Below are 22,610 nucleotides of genomic sequence, written 5' to 3' on the forward strand. Positions count from 1 at the left end.
TGGAAGAGAACCATTGCTCTAGACTTTAAGAATTTCATTGTAGGCAACCTGTTGAACACTAAAGCTTTCTAGTCATTCTTTTTTTTTTTTTTTTAGAATCAAAAATAACAAAAGGTGGCAACTGCCACCTGCCCGGACTTTCAGATGGGAGGTTCCCACAGGCTGAGTCATGTAGCAGACCTAGACACAGTTTTGTACAGCCAGCTCCTCCCTTCCTATCTCTAGGCAGACTCAGAAGCAGTTTTCTAATGTAATGAGGCTTGTATGGGAATTCTCACTCCAGTTATGTTCCCAGGTGGGCCCTGGAGACCTGCCCATAGTCAAGGGGGACATTTTGTGGTCCAAAGGTCTGACAGGTGTCCTGTGCTGCTAGCTTCCTCACACATGGCCTCCCCTATAACATGCCTGGTAGTGAGGCATTCACTAGCCATGGGACACTCTACTTACCTGTAGCCAAAATGTCTGGTCATCTGCCTGGTCATAACTAGATCAAGCATCTAATTTTGGATTGTGGAGAGAAACCCAGAGGATGAGTTCTTGTTCCCCTTGATGGCATTTTGACCATCTCTCTACCCAGTCTTTTGAAGGCTGAACCTTCTGTTCTTTCACTTGGCTCATGTTTGTCTTCCATAACCCTCTCTCTCCTACGTACTCTTCCAGAGGATGAGCCATGGGGGCAATGACCCCATCTCAATGACATATTGCTTTTTATGTGAGATCAAAGGACCCACTCCTTGTCCCACCTCTGTCAATGCCTCAAAGTTACATTGGAGTTTGGGGATAACTGCTGTCCTGATTAGGTTGTGGTCCAAGATCGTTGTCAACTGAAACTCTCCCTACACGGAAGGTCTAGTGCTCCACACTTTCATCAGTCTGCCCTCACAGGCCTGCAATGTGAACAGTGGGTACATCACAACTCTCCTCTCCATGGACTTAGCCTATTATTCATCTTAGATCCATGTTCTGTCTTCAAGTGATTGTGTTGGATAGATGTGTCTCATGGCATACATAGAGAAAGCAGGATAGGAGAAAGCTACCAGGCATGTCGCAGATCCCCGTTCTGCTTGGCCAGAACACCCCCCCCAACCACACACACACACACACACACACACACACACACACACACACACACACACACGCCTGCCTTGCCTCTTCACCATGCTTCAGCTAGCTATTCTTTGACCCTATGCATTTTCCCTCCCCTAAGCACTGAGCAAGCAGTTTGTCCAGTCTGTGCTTGCTCCCCGCTCAGTGTGTTTCTGGCTTTCCTCGGCTCTAATCAGCCTCTGACCCTATCAGAAAACCACAGAGGAAATGAAGTCGGTCTGGCTTGACTTTCTCTTGCTGAACCCTGTCTACACCTGACAGCAACAGCTCCCGGCTCACGGAACACATAAATCCAGGGCTTAATAATCCATCCTCGGATTTCGTCAGGCTTCAAAAATCACCAGTCTGTCATGTCAGCAAACAGCCTTGTCCTTCTTGGTGATAAATCAGGGTGAAATTAGCATTTCACACACGCCATGACTCGCTGCCACAGTTCTTTAAACCAAACGCTCCACACCTCGCTCGGCACTGCTGGAGGTGAGCTTGGGAAGGTTTGAGATCACAGCTGCACCCTACAGCTGGCTCACCTGGCTGTCACCTCTCCAGTCTGCTGCTTCCCATTGGGGCCTGGAGAGGCCAGCCCTGCTTCCTAACCAGGAGGGATTTCTGTAGCTGCAGCTCAGCCCTTGTTGCTTATTAATGCTTCCGGATGCAGAGTTGTCCTGATGGTGGGATTCCTGCCTCAGCATAGAGCTGGAGCAGTCTCACCCTGCAGTGTGCACTCAGCAGAATGCTTCAGTTGACCTCTGCCCCAGTCCTCCTCCTGCCCCTGCTCCTGTTCCTCCTCCTGCTCCTGCTCCTGCATCTGCTTCTGCTCCTGCCTGGCCTGGTATCTCCAGCCTATTTTAGAGGATAATATACACAGAATTCATAGATACACTAGGTCATTCTGAGCGTTCATTATGAATTATCAAAACCCTGATGGTTTTAGAAGAGGAGGGTTTGAGTTGCCATCGTTTCCAAAGGCTAAATCTAGGTAAGTGCAGACTGCAGGGTTATAGTCTGTTGGGGTAAAGACTCCTCTTCCTTTCTTAGGCATTTTGATGAAGACATTCACTAATAACTGCAGATATCTCCTAATCATCCAAGCCTTGGTGACCTCTAGGCGGTGAGCCATCTTCCTAGGAGCTGATAAGCCTCCAGCCTTGCCCCTGAGAGCACGCTCCACATCAGGGAGGGGACAGTCTCTGCCATGTGAAGGTTTCTGGTTCCCTCTAGTGGCAACTTCAGATACCTGCTCTTTGCCACCATTCCAAAGGAGATGCTGCTGTGTGGACTTCTGAGGTGGATGGATGGATGGAGAAGCCTGTCCCAAGTAGAACCCCCTGTCCCGTTTCCCTGGTGACATTGGGTTCAGCAATAGTTGGACTGTGGGCAAAGCCTCAGTTTCAGAGCCCTACACAGAGACTGTTTCCTTTAGAACTTACTAGAAGAATTTCTGTGGGTCAAGCCATTCTGCTGTGTTTTCTCCTTGGGAGTGACAAGAAGGAGAGGCTTCTGTTCAGTCACGAGCCTGCAGACTGGTACTCAGACTTTGCAGTGTCGCATTCTTCATGTATGCCTCAGTGCTGTTGTAGGAATTAAATAGTATTCAATGCCCTGGCACGCAGAAAGCATTTAATGAGGCATGATTTGGGTGTTGTCTGCTTGCTGAGGGTTAAACTGAGGTAACAGCGGGCTTCTGTTCCCTACAGTAAAGACAGTCTCAGTTCATCCTGTCCCAACTGTGTGACCATCTAAGCATGAGAGTGACTGAGTAAGAAGTGTGTATTCGGACTTTAGTTTTACCTGTAGGAGCCCTTCCCACTAGTACAGAACCTCACCTCTGACCCTAAGTTCTGCTGACTTGCAGGGACCTGGGCTGGTCCTTGCAACAATATGAACCTTGATGGTCTCCACCACAGTACTATGGAGAAAACTCATGGTGGCTTCTAACACTCATTGAAAATGCAAATAGCAGACAGGCAACGGCAGACGGGACTACTCCAGCAGGTAACGCTCCTAAAGAAATGGCCACCGTGGGTGGGAAAGCTGCTTTGCTGGAGTTCAGGAAGTGCACCTAGGACTCTAAGGCCTCACCACTACCGATACCGGAAGTCCAGCATCCAGTGCCACCTAGGGACAAACGGGACGTGAGATACAGTATCTCATGGAGTCGATCAGTTGCAGCTCTGTTAATCCACTTAGGCTGCTGCCCTCTGTCCCTTGGCTGCCCTACCCCCACCCCAGCTGCTGGCTCTTTCCCCTTTAGTGTGTATGTGTGTCTGTAGGTTTATTATTCAAGGTTAAATCTTGAGGTCTGCGTGCCTGAGGCCAGGAACCACCTCTGCTCCACACACCAGTCCTTCTGTGGCCTGACCATTAAACTCAGCCTGTCTCTGCAAGCTGTACCACAGACTGCTGCTTGCAGCCTCCTGCCATGGTCTGCACCACACCCAAGGCTCCTACCCCTCTGCTCCCATGGTCTGCACCACACCCAAGGCTCCTACCCCTCTGCTCCCATGGTCCTCACCACACCCAAGGCTCCTACCCCTCTGCTCCCATGGTCCCCATCACACCCAAGGCTCCTACCCCTCTGCTCCCATGGTCCCCATCACACCCAAGGCTCCTACCCCTCTGCTCCCATGGTCCGCACCACACCCAAGGCTCCTACCCCTCTGCTCCCATGGTCCTCACCACACCCAAGGCTCCTACCCCTCTGCTCCCATGGTCCCCATCACACCCAAGGCTCCTAGCCCTCTGCTCCCATGGTCCACACCACACCCAAGGCTCCTACCCCTCTGCTCCCATGGTCCACACCCCAAGGCTCCTACCCCTCTGCTCCCATGGTCCGCACCACACCCAAGGCTCCTACCCCTCTGCCTTTGCCTGTGGCTTCATTGCTGCCCCTCTTCCCAGCTCCCCTCACGTTCCTTAAAGCCCCCATGTTCTTATTTCCAATCTCTGCACATGAAGTATCGGGCCCATTGGTCTCACCGGGATCTTGTTTTCCCCACATGTGAAATGAGTGTGATTTTTCATGGTGGATATCATGTGAGATAGAACGTGGAAAGTGCTAGTCCTTGGCCATCAGCTCCTGGGGTATCAATACTACCATTACTTCGTCAGCTTTACTAGCAATAACCCAGCCTCAGTCCTATGTGATTATTCCCACCCACCCTCTTGCCTGAAATTCTAAAGTTCTCATACCATACTCAAGACCACCTATATTTGAATGAGCAACATTGTACATTGTTATTTCAGAGCCTACACACACACACACACACACACACACACACACACACACACACATTGGGCACAGTGAGGAGTTTAGTGATGATAATATGAGGGTCCTATGTGAGACCCTCACATTAGGTCCTTGGTGGTCTATCCATCCAGTCCTAACCAGGGAGCAAGGCAGGCTGTACACTGTACACTGGTTCCCACTGCCACCTAGAGTGGCTGGGAAGATTGTGTGCGCATTCTTCATCCTTCCTTTACAGTTAACCATTTGAGTAGCACACGGCAGTTTCTAGTACTCTCCGGAATATTATCAGGACGCACTAGTCCTGAACTGCATGCTTTATAAGGCTATACGGCATAATATTGCAAGCTTAAATGACAGACATTCATTTACACAGTTCTGATGGTTGAATTCTGACATGGAGGCGTAGGCAAGGGTGGAGTCTGAGACCCTTGCCTTGCCTTGCAGATAGCCGGTGCATTCACACAATCTTTGCTTTATGTGTGCATGTGGCTTTGGCATTGCTCTGTATGTCCAAATCTCCTCTTATATGGGAAATAATCAGCATGGGTTAGGACCCATCACACAGCCCTTGTTTAGTTACCCCTTTTAAGGACTTGTCTCCAAATAGAGTCATATTTTGAGGTGTATTCAAATGTGGAACTCAGGGGTTGTGTGATAGGCCATGACACATTCTCACCTTTGTGGAGGAAAGTCATTTGACTCAGTCTCCTTGACATAAATATATGGAGGCCAGTCAGCTAAGGGGCATGTGATCTTACTGTTGTGAAAGGTAAGGGGGAAAGAAGGAAGTTTCTCTCTACTGGGTTGGAAAACCTGGTAGACAGCAGCTACAGCTTAACATGGATGGCCAACGCATCAATATACAGATGTGGGCAGAAGCAGCTCAGCTCCTAACAAGATAAGCCTGGACCACTGCTTTGCTTCTTATGACACATGCATTCCTTTTGTGGGTCTTAAGACTACTTCTTGGCCTTGCCACTAAATGGCCCCTTTTTTAGGTCTTTCTGTCTCTCTGTCGCCCTCTTCTGGAAGCTGTGGGTATATATGGACAATGGGAAACCAAACCTCAGTGACTCCGCAAACAAAAGCTCTGGGAAGGTGACTGGAGTCACACACAGGACTTCTTGTTTGTGTATTCGGATGAGTTTTCCTCATGTAGAACTTAATGGTTCCCTCCCCTGCCCCGCCAGTGACATCTTCTTGCATCAGCAGGCAATGCATTCGCGTCATTCCGGGTTCCAGGATAGCCCAAGGCACGTGCATAACATCCAGGTGCCCAGAGGCCAGTCAGCCAAGAGTCCTGTGAGCTCACGAGCTGGAGGGAAGGAGAGAAGTCTCTCTTTGCTGGGTTGAAAAGCCAAAGCAGTCAGAAGCAGCTACAACTTATAGCAGGGACAGAGCCCCCCCCACCCCCATCCTGGAGAGCGCTGACCACATAGGACGGCATTCACTTAACCCCCTCACTTTCCATAATGAGCGGCTTCCCACCTCTCCCAGGTGCCCTGGCAATCAGCTGGCAGCTTAGCAAACAGGCATTGGCTCCTTGCCCCAGGCTAGTGACTGCCTCTGTTGCTCTTATGGAAAAGATAATTTAAACAACAACAACACCCAGGGTATCAGCCTTCCCTATGTCTCTGTAAAGGTGTGCCCCGAATATGAAATTTTGGCCTTGTATCCAGACAGACCATAAGCAGAACTCTGAAGACACCACTGACCAACCAACCGTGTAGCAAAAGTGAGAGGGGCAGAAAAATAAGGGACTCTGGAAAGATTCAGCAAAGTGTTATGTTTTGCTTGTGTTTGCCTGTGAAACAACCCACACAGACTCACGTGGGTGTGATCACTCAGTCTCCAGCAGGTGGCGCTGTTCCAGAGGGTGTAGAACTTTTGGTAGGTGGAGTTTACCTGGGGGAGCTGGGTCACCAATCGGGTTTTATATCCTTGCCGCTTTCTTGTTTGCTCTTTCTTTCTATCCGTTCAGATGTGAGCTCCTGAATCCACAACCACTAACACCCACCACCACCATCCTTTCCTGCCAGACACAGTGTGTCCTCAAACCATGAGTCAAGATAAATCTTGTCAGGTATTAGGTCACAGTGACAAGAAAGGTAGCCAATACACATTGAGGTGGGCGAGCGGTGCCCCTGAGGCATCCAGTTCTGCCCTCCTCAGCATCCTCAGGGGCCAGACCTACATGATTAGCATTTACGTTTCCTAGGTGATTCCACTGTACAACCAAGTTTGAAGTTAGTGACAGGTCTGACGTAAGAGGCACATGAACTCTGCCTCTGTCACAGCCATGTGGCTTCAGCCGAGTTAGTGCTGTGTTTTCTTTATAAACTTTACATGGGAATGATTTTATTTCATGAATTGTGCACTGTCTGGCATGCCTTAAGTGCTTGATCAATGGTTGTCCCTCCTCCTCCTCCTCCTCCTCCTCCTCCTCCTCCTCCTCCTCCTCCTCCTCCTCCTCCTCCGACTTGAGCACATTAGTTAAAATGCTGTCAGACTGTGGGCAGTGAGCAATGGATAAATATGTATTGTGTGTCTTGCAGGCTTCCTGTTGTTTACGGATCATGTTTTATTCATGTGCGTTGCATGCAGAAGGCTCCCTGAGAGGGGAGAAATTTCAGCCTGAGGTTTTGAAGACAAGGGGCTAAATCTGTATAAATCGAGGGCAAGGAGGGCAACTGTAAGATGAGGAGAGCAACGTTCTCGCCAAGGGTTTCACTGGCTGCTGGCAAGTAAACCTGAAGATGGTTGAAAAGGCTGGGAGCTCCTTCTTTTCTAGTCTGGTGCTGCCCTCTAGTGGTAGGAGTCACAGCCAGCCTGCGTTTCCTCATCCCAGAGGGGACCAGGCAGAGTTAGAAGGAAGGCAGCCCAGCTACAGAAACATACAGTGAGGAGCGGAAGCCCTGCAGGGTATCCTCCCCAAACTCTTCAGTCCTGATATAGTTCTAGGTGATGTCCTAGGCGACATCCGTCATGTTGTGTGCACCCACCAATGTGTCTACTAGTCCCAATTCCACAAGGCAGATATTCTTATTCCCAGAGGCGGCATTGAGATATTATTGGTCATCTAGAAATTGAGGCATGAGTCAAAGTGGTTGGGTCTGGCTGATTGGACAGCCCTCCTTCTGGGTTGTCATGGTAGCACTTTGTAGGACAGTTCCTAGAGCCCGAGGTCGTATCCACTTCCTCCTAAGACCTGAGGTTATCTCCATCTACCATGGAGGTGCTGGATGTCCGTAGAGCTGCTACCTCACCTCTCTGAGTTTCTATTTTCTCATTACAACCCTTAGTCATGCTCCTGCGAATTGTTCCTTGACCAGAGCTTTGTCAGGTGAAGATTCGAAAGAGGGTTTTCTCTAGAATGGCAGGGAAAGAATGACTCTGCTTTCAGAATGCATTACTTTTACAATTACAGAAACTAGAGATGAGTTGGACTGCTTCGCTCCCAAAGAGGTAGATGCAGTAGCCGCCAGCACGTACCAGCCCGGAAGCTGTCATAGAAGAGAAACCTTCACATTCTGACAGCGATCTCTGTATCCCTCCCAAGAACACTACTACATTCCCTCAAAGACTAGATTTTTGTCAAGCACAGAACCCTTGGCCCTGCCCTTCTCCCACCCTGTGTTGTCTCAGTTTTGTTAAGAAGTCAAGGCTGTCATGAGACCTCTGTCCTCTGGTGCCCTCCCGAGGCTGGACTTTAGCTCCTCCCCTGCTGCCTTCTCAAGGACAGCCAGGAGTGTCTGCTGCCTGCATTTCCCTTTGATTGGCACCTCAGCCGCTATTGCACTCTCTGAAATATCCTGTGCTTTAGACAGTCTCTAGGGACTGGAGAGGTGACAGAGATAGTAAAGTGTTTGCCTCGAAATCGTGAGGACCTTAGTTCTGGAATTGAGAACCCATGTAAAGCCAGATTCCAGTGGTCCTGAGGTGAGAAGAGAGATCCCCCAGGAGTTGGTGGCCTGCTCTCCTGGATACACAGTGAGGACTAAGACATCCTGTGGCAAGCAAGGCAGACAGTGAGGTGAACTCTCAAGGCTGTCCTCTACCTCTGTGTGCAGGTGTGTTTGCACTCCCGCATTCAAACACTTGCACACACATACACACACCATACACACATCATATGCACAAATGCATTCTCCTCTCTCTTTCTCTCTCTCTCTCCCCCCTCTCTCTCTCTCACACACACACACACAGTTAAAAAAGAGAAATAGAAATACAGTCTTTAGAATCTTTCCCCATTTGTTCCTAGGATTTCAGTCATTAGGAAACCTATATGAGTCTTCTCTAATTACTCATTAAAAACATGAACCTTACACCCAGGACTAGACTGGCAGGCCTTAGCTAAATACACATCAGTGTTTCTCTGTGGAGGACAGAGATGCTGACGTGTGCCATCTTGACAATCATGATAAAACTGCAGCAAGCATTTTACAGTATGCAGAGGAACTGTGGAAGGCTTTTGCTGTCCATTAGTCACGTAAACCTCAAAAGCAGTCCTGTAAGGCAGGGGCTTTTATTACAGCCACTCTAAGACTAGTGCACAGGGGTCAGAGCTTCCCCAAAGCTGGTGAATCCAGACCCTGGCCACCCAGCCCCAGGCTCAGTGTCCTGCAATACCCTGGTGGGCTCACCTCCTCTGTTGTTGATCTAGCCACAGACCGTTCTCCCGCTGAGTGCAGATTTGAAGAGGGGGGTATGGTGACAGAAGAAATTGGTCACAAGTATAGTGATTATAAAGTGAACTAGGAAAATGGTGCTGTTTCTGTATTTTCCGTATTCTCTAAAACACACAGCTCTCAGCTAGAATGAGCCTGCACCCTTCACTTTTCAAATGAGAACCAAGTCTCGTGTCCTTCTGACAGAGAAAGATAAGGGCTAGCAGCGAAGATCACCATTTTCTTCACAGGACCGTGTCTCTGTCTTGTGCAGCCCATGCCCCGCAATGCCTCAAGCTGGTGGGTTTGGTGAGAGATGTGTGGTAGGGGTCCCTAGATGCATGGCCAAATGGGAAGGTGTGAGTGTGGCCCCGCTGTCTCTCCTCCTGGTCTAGCACAGAGCAAAGGCGTGGGTATTAGTGGAAGCTGATGTTGTTCCTCTGTGCCAGGGTCAAGCCTGCCAAGGCTGGGGGATGTACTGCTGGGCCTTTCAGCAGCAAAGTGACACTCGGACTGGAACAGCCTGCTCTATAGCCCTCTGATCCCATGGCTGCTGCCTCTGAAGGGGCCGAGGGAGCCTCCTTCCTCCTGTGTTTATGCAGATCCAGTTAGTCTGAGGTCCTCACAAATGCCTTCTGCATATAAACAGCTGCCTTTTTTTGCAGTAAAGTTTGGGGTTTGATTTGGCCTCCATCTTCCTTCTGTGTGTGTGTGAGCTCCCTGGAAACCCAGTTCTGCAGAGGGTGTGACGTGACGTAAGGCTGACATCAAGAAGTCGCAAGTCAGGGGCCAGGCAGCTGAGATTCTGTGAACATCACGTCTCCTTGGCTAAATTTGCAATGAGGGCAGCTGATGGCATTGTTAATGGAGCCTTGAGATCACAGGCAGAAATTATGTGGTGTTTAGCAAGCCACAGAAGCACTCAACAGATAGGTGTGTGTGTGTGTGTGTGTGTGTGTGTGTGTGTGTGTGTGTGTGTGTGTGCATGTGCGTGTGCATGCACGCGCGCACTCATGCACAGGCACATTCATGCTTACATACTCAAAATCACATGTACATAGTCATTTTCTCCTATGGGAAACACAGATCTCCAACTAAACACATGATAAAAATAAATGCTCATCTGACTTAATATATACATAAATGGGCATGCCTCTTTTTGTAGCTCCACCCACCTCCTTATTAATCGTATGATCAATAATAATAATAGGTGCTAGAAAAATGGACCCCCTGGGTAAAGTGCTTGAAAACCTCACGAGCACACACACACACACACACACACACACACACACGCAGCACCAGCGTTATAATCTTGTCACTTTTAGGACAAGAGGGAAAGAGGAAACAGGAGCATCCTGCTAGCTCACAAGCCATCTTAACCCCCCCCCCTGCCCCCAGTAAACACAGTGGAAAACAACAAACTCGGGGGAAGATGAAGACCCACACCCAAGGTCATCATCTGACCGCCATACATGCACCGTGGTACGCGTGTGTACACACAAAAATGTAGTAACGGTAGTAATAATTCCCTTTCTCTCCACCCTGGTGGCTTCAGTTCTAACTCCTGTAAGATGTATTTCCCTGGCCTCCAGCATAGCCTGTCTCCATAGTTACAGCTCACTGATTTCATTTTGCCAGCTTGGATCCAGACATACAGACTTAGGCTCAATTGTCTTCAATTGTCTTCTTTAAGATTTGCCCATAATTAGCATGACTTGTTGGCAGTGTTCATCCTGTAAGTAAGTGATCTGTGGGCTTTTCTGCATTAAAAATTACAGAATGTAGAGATTCCAGGTTATCTGAGCAGACATTTCATTTTCAGATCTGGGGTCTTACAGACTGCAGTTACACGCATTGTTGAGTGGGTCTCCCAGTGCACATGGATACACTTTTTTCTTTTATCTTTTTAATTAATTAATTAATTAATTAAATTTAATTAATTAATTAATTTTTATTTTATGTATGTGAGTATATTGTCACTCTCTTCAGATGCACCAGAAGAGGGCATCGGATCCCATTGCAGATGGCTGTGAGCCACCGTGTGGTTACTGGAAATTGAACTCAGGGCCCATGCTCTCAACCGCTGAGGCCTCTCTCCAGCCCATGGGGACACTTTTTATGCAATGCTTCCTGAGAGCGGGAGCCACAAGTCAAAAGGCTGATTTATCACCAGCTGCTTTTAGATAGTGGCAACGTTTTGCCAGTGCGGTCACTTTGCATGTGTACACTATGCCACAGACAGTGACTTCATGCACTGCAGTTATCTTACACTTCTGAAGATCTGTAGTCCATAATGGGTCACAAAAATCGAGATAGCCAGACTGAAATCCTTTGTGGAGAGGCTATCTAATTTTTTTGTTTTGCTTTGTTGATTTCTGGGGAGTTTTCGTATTCTTGACTGATGGCTCTCTTGCCCCCTTCAAACCTAGTATGGGTCGTGGAGTCTTTATCTTGATGCCATCTCTCTGGTCCATTATGGTGGCTCCTGACAAAACTCTTCTATACCCTCCACATCTGAAGGTCCTTGACAATTACCTATAGACATGTGGGTATGTATGTATTTACTACATTTATGATTATATGTATTAATATAGACTATAATAATATACTTCATGCACTGCAGTTAGCTTACATAGTAACCCAGTATATAATATGTAGTATGTAGTATATAGTATAAATAGTATATAGTAACCCAGAATCTGCTGTTATTTTCGAAGATCACCTAGTTTGGTGGGAGTGGCACACACCTCTGATGTCAGCACTTGAGAGGCAAGTGCAGATGGATCTCTAAGTTCGAAGCCAACCTATAAAGCAAGTTTCAGGATAACCTGGACTACACAGAGACACCATGTCTCAAACAGCAAAGTGAAACTACTACCTGATTAGACCTTGAGAGAATTCTTAGCAATTACAGCATGTGTCCCAGAGTTCTAATCCCCAACACCGTGGACACATGGCCCGCCTACAATCCTAGAGCTCAAGGGGCAGAGAAGGGCATCCTCGTAACACACTGGCTAGCTAGACGGGCTGAATGAGTGACCTCCAGGATCAATGAGAGCTCCATCTCTGTAAAGTATAGAATATTCAAATAGACACCCAACATTAAGCTCTAGCCTCTAAAAGTACATGCACACACATGTATGTGCATGTACCCACATACACATGCATGCACCCACATACACATGCATGCACCCACATACACATGCATGCACCCACATACACATGCATGCACCCACATAAACTTGCATGCTTCCACATAAACCTGCATGCACGCACATACACATGCTCACAACACACACATACACACTATTTACCTTATTGACAGCTTTAGTTCCAGCCACCTGCTTCCTAATACCCTTGAGGATGAGAGTTGTAGACATCTCTGGGGGGCGGGGGCTTAATTTTGCGTACCAAACAAACCTTGCCCTTGAGACCACTTGCCCAGCTGCAGTTACACATTCTTGTTTTGCACTGCTACTAAAAGAGCACGGCCACTAGGCTGGTTTGCTGACTTGCATCTTCTAGAATACAAACCTCACAAGGACCAAGATGTCCGTTTTGTTTAACTGACATCTAACTGACAAACAGAATGTAAATGTCTCTGTACATGACAGCCACTTCCTTGATAAAACCCTTAGCCCATTCCCCTTTCTTCCCCAGGCCCTGAGTGGCTGGCACTAAATTTGAAAAATTCAAAGCAGGAGAGGAGAAGAGGTGTCCCTGGGCCCTGTTTCCTGGAGACTCGATATGGTTCATGTTAGGATCAGCCTGGCATGACCAGAATGCTGCCGTCCTCTGCGCATGAATCAAGAGAACACACATCTGTCTCCTAAACCTCTCTCAGTTATCATTTTTAATATATATATATTACACACACACACACATAGTGATATATATGTGATGTGGTAGGGAGGAACATATCATACATATAGACAGAACTTGGAGTCTGGAAAAATGTACCTGATAGCTTTGTTTGCTAAATGGTTATGTTCAAACTGCTTCCTAAGTGTGTATATCCAAACAACGTAATGATTGCTTGAAAACTGGCATACATACTTTGAGAAAAACATACCTTAGGAATCCTCGTCTCTAACAGTTGACGCGTGTCCCTTTGGGGAGCCACACGGCTTCTCAGAGCCAAGAGAAGTGCAGGCACCAGCTGCCAGCGTTATTTCCACAAGCGATTTCCACAAGTGCTTCCCCTCCTAGAAGCTATAGGGAACGCAGTTCTCAAAGACTGGAAGTCATACACACAGAGAGACACAGACACGGACCCCACGCCACAACCACACCACCACCACCACAACAACAATAGTCAACGAAAAATAACAAAGACATGAATTTGAAAAAGATCAAGGAAGGGGTACACGGGAGAGCTAGACAGAGGAACCGGAAGGGAGAAATGACATAAGTATACTGTAATCTCAAAAGTAGAAAAATAAATCTGTTATGCTAAAAACAAAAAGAATGGGTTGAGGATCACAGAAAGGAATAGATAGCATGAGCCCAGAGCTGAAACCGTGGCTCTGGAAGACTGACTCCGCAGCCAAGAGCACTTGCTCTTGAAGAGGATCTGAATTTGGTTCCAAACATCCAGGATGGCTGGTGACTCACAACCACCTGTAATTCCAGCTCCAGGTTACCTGACGCCCTCTTCCGGCCTACACAGGACCTTGCATGCGTGTGGTGCACGTACATAGACCTAGACACAGACATAAACGTTACTGTACAGTCCTGTGAGTTGAAGGCCCCTCAGCTCCCTCTTTGGCAGCTGCAGGTGTACACTACGTTTAAGGAGGTCACAGCTCAGCACCAGCATCCTCTGTTCCCTCCTGGCACACTGCTTCCTCCTTGAAAGTCTTTTGCTACTAGAAAGCAAGGGCCCCACTGCCCTCTACGGGTAACATCAGAGAGGCAAATAAACGCTGATGAGGATAGAAAACAGCGTCTCTGGGGCTTCCGTCTCAGCTCTCCGACACTCACTCATAAGAACCCCTTAATGGACTGGAAAGCCCTAGGTTCTGGCCCTTTACCTATAATGTGTTTAACTGCATGCTTCAGGCAAAAGAGGGAAGATTTGAGAGCGCATCTATCCACAGTAGATTGAATAGATTACTGGGGAGTAGGGATACCAAGTGGTTTGGCTTCTACAGTAGTAGAAAGAAGACAACTCTGGATTTGTGGTTTTCTGGCTTCCTTCCTCAGCATGCCCTTACTATGGTGTACAGAAACCAAGCAGACAGCAGAGGGCACTCTTGAGCCACAAATGTGAAAGAAAGAAAGAAAGAAAGAAAGAAAGAAAGAAAGAAAGAAAGAAAGAAAGAAAGAAAGAAAGAAAGAAAGAAAGAAAGAAAAGAAAGAAAGAAAGAGAGGAAAGAAAGAAAGAAAGAAAGAAAGAAAGAAAGAAAGAAAGAAAGAAAGAAAGAAAGAAAGAAAGAGAGAGAGAGAGAGAGAGAGAGAAAGAAAGAAAGAAAGAAAGAAAGAAAGAAAGAAAGAAAGAAAGAAAGAAAGAAAGAAAGAAAGAGAAAGGAAGGAAGGAAGGAAGGAAGGAAGGAAGGAAGGAAGGAAGGAAGGAAGGAAGAAAGAAAGGAAGAAAGAAAGAACCACACACAACAAAAATTCCCTCTGGACCAGGAGCTGTTCCACACAGGGATGCTACAGCCAGGTGTCTGATATGCCTCTTATCTCTCATGTCCGAGCATTTTGAGGCACTTTGATAATAAACAAACAAAAGAAGACAGCGTGATGACAAGGAGAGCTGGGGAGACAGATTCACAGGTGACTCTCTGTGAGACCCTTATGCACCTCATGCTTTCCCTAAGGACAGGGGAAGCCTTGGTCCAAGGCTGCTCCAGCTGAAATTTTTTGCCTCCTGATGGCAAAGGGCCTTCCCCTCATCGTACTGTTGGGCTGTGCATAAAAACTGCTCAAAACGAGCCTGCTGTTGGCTCACTGCGACATCTCTCTGAGGAGGAACCACTGGCCCTGAGAGCCTAGGGATGCGCTTCAGTGGTTGAGCAGTAGCCTAGCATTCACTGGACCTGGGGATCCTCCCTGTATCACTGTGAACATTCACATATTCATGAACACACACATACACACACACACACACACACACACACATGCACATACACACACAACTTGCACACATCAGCTTGCACACATGACACTCTTTGTCCAGCTATCAAAATCTATCTATACTGTGACAAAAGAGACTGACATACGCATTATGTGGATATTGTTCCTTTACAAAGTTAACATGCTTTCCCTTTCGAAACTTCCCTCTTAAATAAGAATAGCTGTGAGATTTGAGGTCTGTGACTGTCCTTAGAGTATTTTGAAACAGATTAATTTCTTTCTGGCAGTCTATTCTTGTGATACAAAACATTAGTTTTCATTGTGTCTATCTTACTGTCTACAGGTCAAAATCAAGTGATTGCTTTGGGGCTCTGGGTTCCTATTTGTACAGGCCCAGCTTCCTTTGCCAAACACTTAGAAACATTTGAACTTGGGTCTATGGCATCCGAAGCTCTCGAGCTCTGTGAAGATCAGGATTCTTCACTGTTTGAAGTCCGGTGCTGAGCCTCCAACCCTGGGATTAGCGCTTGGTTCATGGAAGGAGCTTGTAAATTTGTTAGCCGGTGTACGTTGGTATGACAAAACACCCAGAGAGACCACTTCGAGGACAAAGAATTTATCATGGCTCATGTTTTCAGAGGTCTCTCAGTCCATGGTCACTTGGTTCTATTGATTCTAGGTCTATGCTGAGGCTGAAGGCCATGACAGAGCTGTAGGCTTCATGGTGGGCAAGAAGTGTAGTGACTAAGAAGGCTTGGGGATAAAGTGAAGCTATATAATGCACCCCCACCCCCAGTGAGCCACGTGCTCTGAGCCCCACCTCCTAAGGAACCAATCAGTAGACAAATGTGTCCTGCGAGCTTAGGTTCCCATCGTGACACTGATTCCCACGTAGACCTGCTGGCACCCTCTGCTCCAGACCATCTGTCTGGACACAAGATCCTGGCTGTCCCTGTTGGATGACTATCTTTGTCATGAAGGATTGCTACTTAATCATTCACCGGCAAAGGCCGGGGGAAGATCAGTGCTTAGAAAGTGCTCTGAAGACAGCAGTTTAATTAAGCAGTTATAGGCTGTGAGTTTTAGTTTAGACTCGGTGCTTTTATCCAAGGGTGACCCAAAAGTTTTATGCAAAGCCTATGTAGTATACTTTCCCGACAACTAAGTACACATAATAGGCAGGCTCACTTCCTAAACAACCATAACTAAGTGACAGCAGTGATTCCACCCCAGGGCATGGTGGGCAAAACTGAAATTGTCCACTGTCCAGACACTTCTTTTCCAAGTATACCCTTGTGTGAATTTTGATATTTATTATAGAGATTGTAAATACTTTGTTTCATTTGAAAATACTTTGTGGATTAGACCTTTCTCAGAATTCTTGAGTTTTCATGAGTACCTGGGATCTTTCCATGAGAGAGAGTGAGGGAAGGGGGAGGGAGAGGGAAAGGAGGGAAGGGTATAGCAAAAATGGATGTAAAAACGGAGTTGTAAAAATTCTTTCAAAATTCATTGTGTGTGTGCCTGTGTACATGTGTGTGTGTGCATGTGTGTGTGTGTGTGTGTGTGTAGAGTGTATGTGCATATTCAGAGGAGGATGTGCATGTATAGTACAGGTACCTGTACACATGTGTGTGGGGGGGTGGGTTTGTGTGTGTGTGTGTGTGTGTGTGTGTGTAGAGTGTATGTGCATATTCAGAGGAGGATGTGCATGTAGAGTACAGGTACCTGTACACATGTGTGTGTGGGGGGGTGGGTTTGTGTGTGTGTGTGTGTGTGTGTGTGTGTGTGTAGAGTGTATGTGCATATTCAGAGGAGGATGTGCATGTAGAGTACAGGTACCTGTACACATGTGTGTGTGGGGGGGGTGGGTTTGTGTGTGTGTGTGTGTGTAGAGTGTATGTGCATATTCAGAGGAGGATGTGCATGTATAGTACAGGTACCTGTACACATGTGGGGGGGTGGGGGGTTGTGTGTGTGTGTGTGTGTGTGTGTGTGTGTGTGTGTAGAGTGTATGTGCATATTCAGAGGAGGATGTGCATGTATAGTACAGGTGCCTGTACACATGTGGGGGGGTGGGGGGTTGTGTGTGTGTGTGTGTGTGTGTGTGTGTGTGGAGACCAGAGGTTGATATCAGGTGGCTTCCCTGGTTGTTCTGCCTTATTTTTTGAGCCATGGTATATCTCTGAACCAAGATCACTGAACTAGTTAAACTAAGTTGGGGGCTGATGCTCTCCAGTGACCAGCATGTCTCCACCTTCCTACACTCTGCCTACCATGGTTGGCTCGTATGTGAGCGCTAAGAAGCCAAGGGAGGGTCCTTCTACTTATATAGGAGGTACATTGCCCACTGAGCCTTCTCTCAAGCTCTCCTCCCCTCTGTAGTGGCAGAAACACTACTTAATGATAGATTTGGGTTATTTTAGTATTTCTGATTGATATGACACAAAATAGGTAACAGAAACGGGAGGAGGTGGCTGTGAACACCCTGTTAAAGAAATCTATCAAATTCTGTAGAGAGGCTTGAGAGATGGCTCAGTTGGTAACAGTGTTCATGTGTGTATGTAGAGGGTCTCTTGTAGAGGATCCAAGTTTGTTTCCAGGATGCCCATCAGATAGCTCAACCACCTCTAACTACAACTCTAGAGGATTCAACGCCCTCTCTTCCAGACTCTAAGACTACAGCACTCACGTGCATATAGTCACACATAATTTAAAACAAAACCTAAAACAAAATGCTATGGAATTCTACCCTGATATACAGTATTTGCATGGAGTTCTCAAAGATGAAAAACTCCTTGTAAAGTCACTTGTAATAACCAGGTATCTTACCTGGCCGGTATAACATTATCTCTTTCACCTTCGGTGAGTTTGCTCCTTGAAGGGCTTCTATGTCTTAACCTAACCTTTTGTTTTCTTCTTTCAGGAATCCTGTTCACGATGTTGGTATTTGGACCAGCCTGTGGATTTATTCTGGGCTCTTTCTGTACCAAAATCTATGTGGATGCGGTCTTCATTGACACAAGTAAGAGCAGATCATAGTTGCTAAGCGCCCTGAGAAGCATTCCCATTCTTATGGTGGAGTCCCTAGGCTGCGGCTATTTAAGACCCTCCTGCTAAGCAACATTCTTGTATTGCTCTGCTTTTAATTTCTGTGACACATATGACTGAGACGATCAAGTCGAAACCAAGAAGGGGCAATTCAGGCTCATGGTTTCAGGGTCCACGTTTGGGTTGGCATGTTGTGGTAAGATACCCCTTGATTGTGGAGAGCATGAGGTAGAGCAGAGCTAGTCACCACATGGTGGCTGTGAAGAGAAGAAAGTGGAGGAAGCCAGAGTCCCCATATCCTCCTCAAAGACACAACACAGCAACTTTCACCAACTTTCACTACAGGGCCCCATTTCCCATCTTCCAAAAGTATAGATACACACAGACACACACACACACACACACACACACACAAAACATAAATAAAAATAGAAGCATCTTAAGCAAAGCTTGCTGGTTTTTAATTAGAGGAGGTGATACGCTTCTCAGTTGCTCTGGGCATCACATCTGTGACTCTGCAGTTAAACTGTGTGGCTGTCTGGGTAAACAATATTGCTCTTAGTTTGAGTCTCATTGCTGTGACTAATCTTAGTTGGTGGCTAATCTCAGTTGTGAACTTGGCACACGTGGGGAAAGTGGACCTCCAATAAGAAACTCCCTCCATCAGACTAGCCTACAACCTGGCGTGTCTGTGGGGCATTTTCTTGATTGCTAACTGGTATAAGAGAACTCAGCCCACCGTGGGCAGTGGCATTCCCTAGGCGGGTGAGCCTGTAAGGAAGGAAGCTGTGTGTGGACCTGGGTATAAACCAACAGCAGCATTCTTCCACAGTGTCTGCTTCAGCTCCCGTATCCAGGTTCCTGCATCCAGGTTCCTACCTTGGATTCCTGGCCTGACTTCTCTCTTTAATGACAATGACAGACCATCACTAAACGTGTGATGAAATAAACCCTCTCCTTCAAGAATTGTTTTGTTTTGTTTTGTTTGAGGTCAAGGTGTTGTCTCTACAAGAGAAAAGCAAACTACAACACTTGACATTTTAGGAGAGAAAAACTTTATCTTGGCTTATAACTCTGAGAAGTCCACCACAGCGGGGAAGACGTAGCAGCTGGAGAGGGAGACTGCTGAGCCCGTTGCAGCCAGAGTCGGGAGATGGGGAGCAGCTTACCATCATACTTAGCTTTAATGGCTTTCTGCCATCATGGTAACAGGATGTTTTTATTGAGAATTTCATACGTGGGTATAATGGACGGATGGATCAAGACCACCCCATCCCCTCTCCAGTTTTTCCCATATTTACTTTTCTCTCCAAACTTCATATGCTTCTCTCTCTCTCTCTCTCTCTCTCTCTCTCTCTCTCTCTCTCTCTCTCACTCACCAGTCACATGCCTGATGAAAGTTTACTCTTCCTCCCCGGCCACCATTAGTTGCCAGTGGCTGCTCAGCTAAGAGCAGGGCACCCTAAGCATCCCCAGTCCATGCTAGGATTTTTCCTGCCCTGATCTTGTGTGTGTCTTATGTATGCTATCACAGCCACTGAGTGTGTGTGTGTCTCGTTGTGCCCAGCAAATAACATGTCACCCCTTGAAATCCTCCCAGAGCCTCTTTCTACTTCTCGTACCTCTGTGGGCTGAACACAGACCATCACACTTTCCAACCTAGCACTCACATACGAGAAAGAATACAGCATTTGTCTTATTGGGCTTGGGTTACTTCACTCACAACGATTATTTCTGGATCTGTCCATTTACGCTGTTTTAATCCATTTCCATTAGCCTTTCTTTCCTTAAGGTCCTTGAGAGTCGTTGCTTCCTCTTACCACAAGAGGGCAGAAACGCATCACAAATTTATTCTTTTCAGTCATGCCTGAAACCCAACCAGGGTCATGCTGCTACCCACCCACAGTGAGTGAGTGGGTGGATCTTCCCACCTCAATTAATACCTGATCCCTCATGGGCACACCCAGAGACTCGTCTCCCAGGCACATTCCGTTGAGTTAGTAAAAGGGCTTGCCCATCATGTCTGTGTGGGGTGAGAGATAGTCCTCACATTTTACTGATTTGATAGGCTGAAAATTAATTTTGTAGATAACCTGTTCAACAGATTGGTGTTGGAAAGAGGTGGGACTTAGCTCACCACAGCTGCTTTGGGGCCTAGATCCACAGATGTTTATCCTGATCCCAGTGTTTACAATTTCCAGGCAGGAAGCTTTACACATTATACGTTCGTCTTTAAAGTCTGTGATCAGAAGTAATGCACCCTGTTCTGTCCCCTAACTCATTACCAAAGCAAGTGCGTAACATATGGAGAGTTATATGTAGAGTTACCCATGAAGGAAACATCTTGCCTCATAGCTAATCTTTTTTTTTTCTTTTGGTTTTTGGCTGTCCTGGAACTTTGTAGACCAGGCTGGCCTCGAACTCACTGAGATATGCCTCTGCCTCCCAAGTGCTGGGATTAATGTACCACCAAGCCTGGCTGCTGTCTCACAGTTCTGAAGTGGGTCTGGGATGCAGGAGCAGCTTTAGTGGGATGTACCCAAGTCTGCAGACCAAAGAGAAAAGGATCCACCTCTGAGTCCATGCAGTGGTGGCCAGGCTGACTCTGCTGGTCCTCTCTACAGGAGTCTGTCACCAGTAGTCCTGTCCAGAGGATGAGCGGGAGCAGCTGAGGTAAGGAACCACCTCATTTTGTGAGCTAGTCTTCGGGGTGACATCATGTAATGTCTGCAGCTTTCTTTCCTAGAAAAGATCAAGTTACCCGGGGAACCGGGGTTAAGCTGTTTTTTTTTTTATACAAGAATATGAATTCCAGGTGGAGGCAGGGATTTGGGGGTGTCTTTGTTAGAGTTTCTGTTGCTGTAAAGAGTTAACATGACCATGGCAAACTCTTGTAAAGGAAAATATTTAATTAGCGCTGGCCTACGGTTCAGAGGTTTAGTCCATCACTGTCATGGCGGAGAGGGTGGCAGCATGCAGGCAGGCGTGGTGCTGGAGAGCTAGCCGAGAGCTCTACACCCAGATCCACAGGCAGAAGGATGTGACCGAGCCACTAGGCCTGGCTTAATCTTCCGAGACCTCAAAGCCCAGCGACATACGTCCTACAAAAATAAACAAAAAACACGCCACACCTGCTCCAGCAAGCCCTCTATGGGTCTATGGAGCCCATTTTACTCAAACCACCATAGGGGCGTCAACGGAGATCTGTGGACAGCCTTATGTTCACAACTATTGTGGCCACTGCCTGAAAGAGAACGCTGGATTTCTACGTAGCTTCATCAGTTAACAAAGCCGTACCCCCTTCCTCCCCTCTCCCTGCAGGCAGGTGGGGGTGGGGGAGACGCTGTAGCTGCTTCTTGAGCTGATCTGTTCTCAGGATCAATAAGAACTCTCAGTCCCCGGGTTCCCAATCCATCATCTCTTGACAGTGCTAAATTTACTAATTCACCCCAAAGAAATAATGTGGTCTTAAATCCAATCAAGTTGCTCTCTGATTCAGTCCATTAATCCCACTGATATATTTACTTGTCTCTAATGATGTTACAAATTTCCAAGTAGAAAATAAAATCAGATGCAGCCTTATTTATTCTTGCCAAGTGCTAAGCCTGTACAGGAAACGGATTAAATGCCCCTGTCTTCCAGCAGCCTGGCCCTTTGAAGTCCACTCGAGCAAGCAAGGATGGACTGCTAAGGGACACACGCAATGAACAGTCAGCTGCCAGCTCCTGCAGATAGAAAAGCTAGCTCCCAATGGCAGCACTATCCAGGGACAGCCAGGGGCTGGAGGGGGCTGGAAGCACCTTGGGAAAGCTGCCCTGGAAAACGATGAGTGACTTATTTTATATTGGGCCTATCAGTAGTGACGCATCAAACTGAGGCCTAGGAGTGGCCAGAATGTCTGAGCCAGAAAGAACCTTGAGCAGCACTCTCTTTCAGATCTTTCATCAAATTAGTAAGGAATCTGGATCTCAGATCCGGAAGGAGAGGGACCTGGGTCTCAGATTCGGAAGAGGAGGAACCTGGTTCTCAGATCCGGAAGGGGAGGGACCTGGGTCTCAGATCCGGACCCGACTCAACCAATGGAGGCACATATGTGTAGAAACCAAGTCTCCTGAGCCATTTGGCAGATTTTTCCCACTCATGATCCCCACTCCCAGACTTCATGAAAGAGCCTCCTCTCTCGGTGCCTGCAGGAACCATGGATAGAATGGCAGCTGGGAGCCCTTAGCACTGTGCAGAGCCTACAGGCTCTCAGCTTTCCAAGAGGATGACAGCACTAAGGACCCCTTAGAGTTAGTTCTCATCATCTCTTCTTGTCCCCTAAGCCCTGTGAGAAGTTAAGCGACCTCCTCCACACTTGATTGGCATTGATGCCTCCCATGTACACCTCAGATGGACACTTTCCCTTACTGTCTTGGCGTCTTACCGATGGCAGTCTTCCTGAGCACAAGGGGACCAGG

The 22,610-nt window shown here is 47.3% G+C and overlaps 1 protein-coding gene across 3 annotated transcripts in view; it reads left to right on the forward strand.

Moving 5' to 3' along the window:
- Slco3a1 (solute carrier organic anion transporter family member 3A1) overlaps positions 1-22,610 on the forward strand; it is a 283,145-nt gene that overhangs the window by 184,717 nt on the left and 75,818 nt on the right. For all 3 annotated transcript variants that reach the window (XM_052160589.1, XM_052160597.1, XM_052160605.1), the window contains exon 3: positions 18,026-18,124. In XM_052160589.1, coding sequence (XP_052016549.1) covers positions 18,026-18,124 — 99 coding nt within the window. The remainder of the gene's footprint in view (positions 1-18,025; positions 18,125-22,610) is intronic.

Source organism: Apodemus sylvaticus, chromosome 1, assembly GCF_947179515.1.
Source record: "Apodemus sylvaticus chromosome 1, mApoSyl1.1, whole genome shotgun sequence".
In the NCBI taxonomy this organism is placed as follows: Eukaryota; Metazoa; Chordata; class Mammalia; order Rodentia; family Muridae; genus Apodemus; species Apodemus sylvaticus.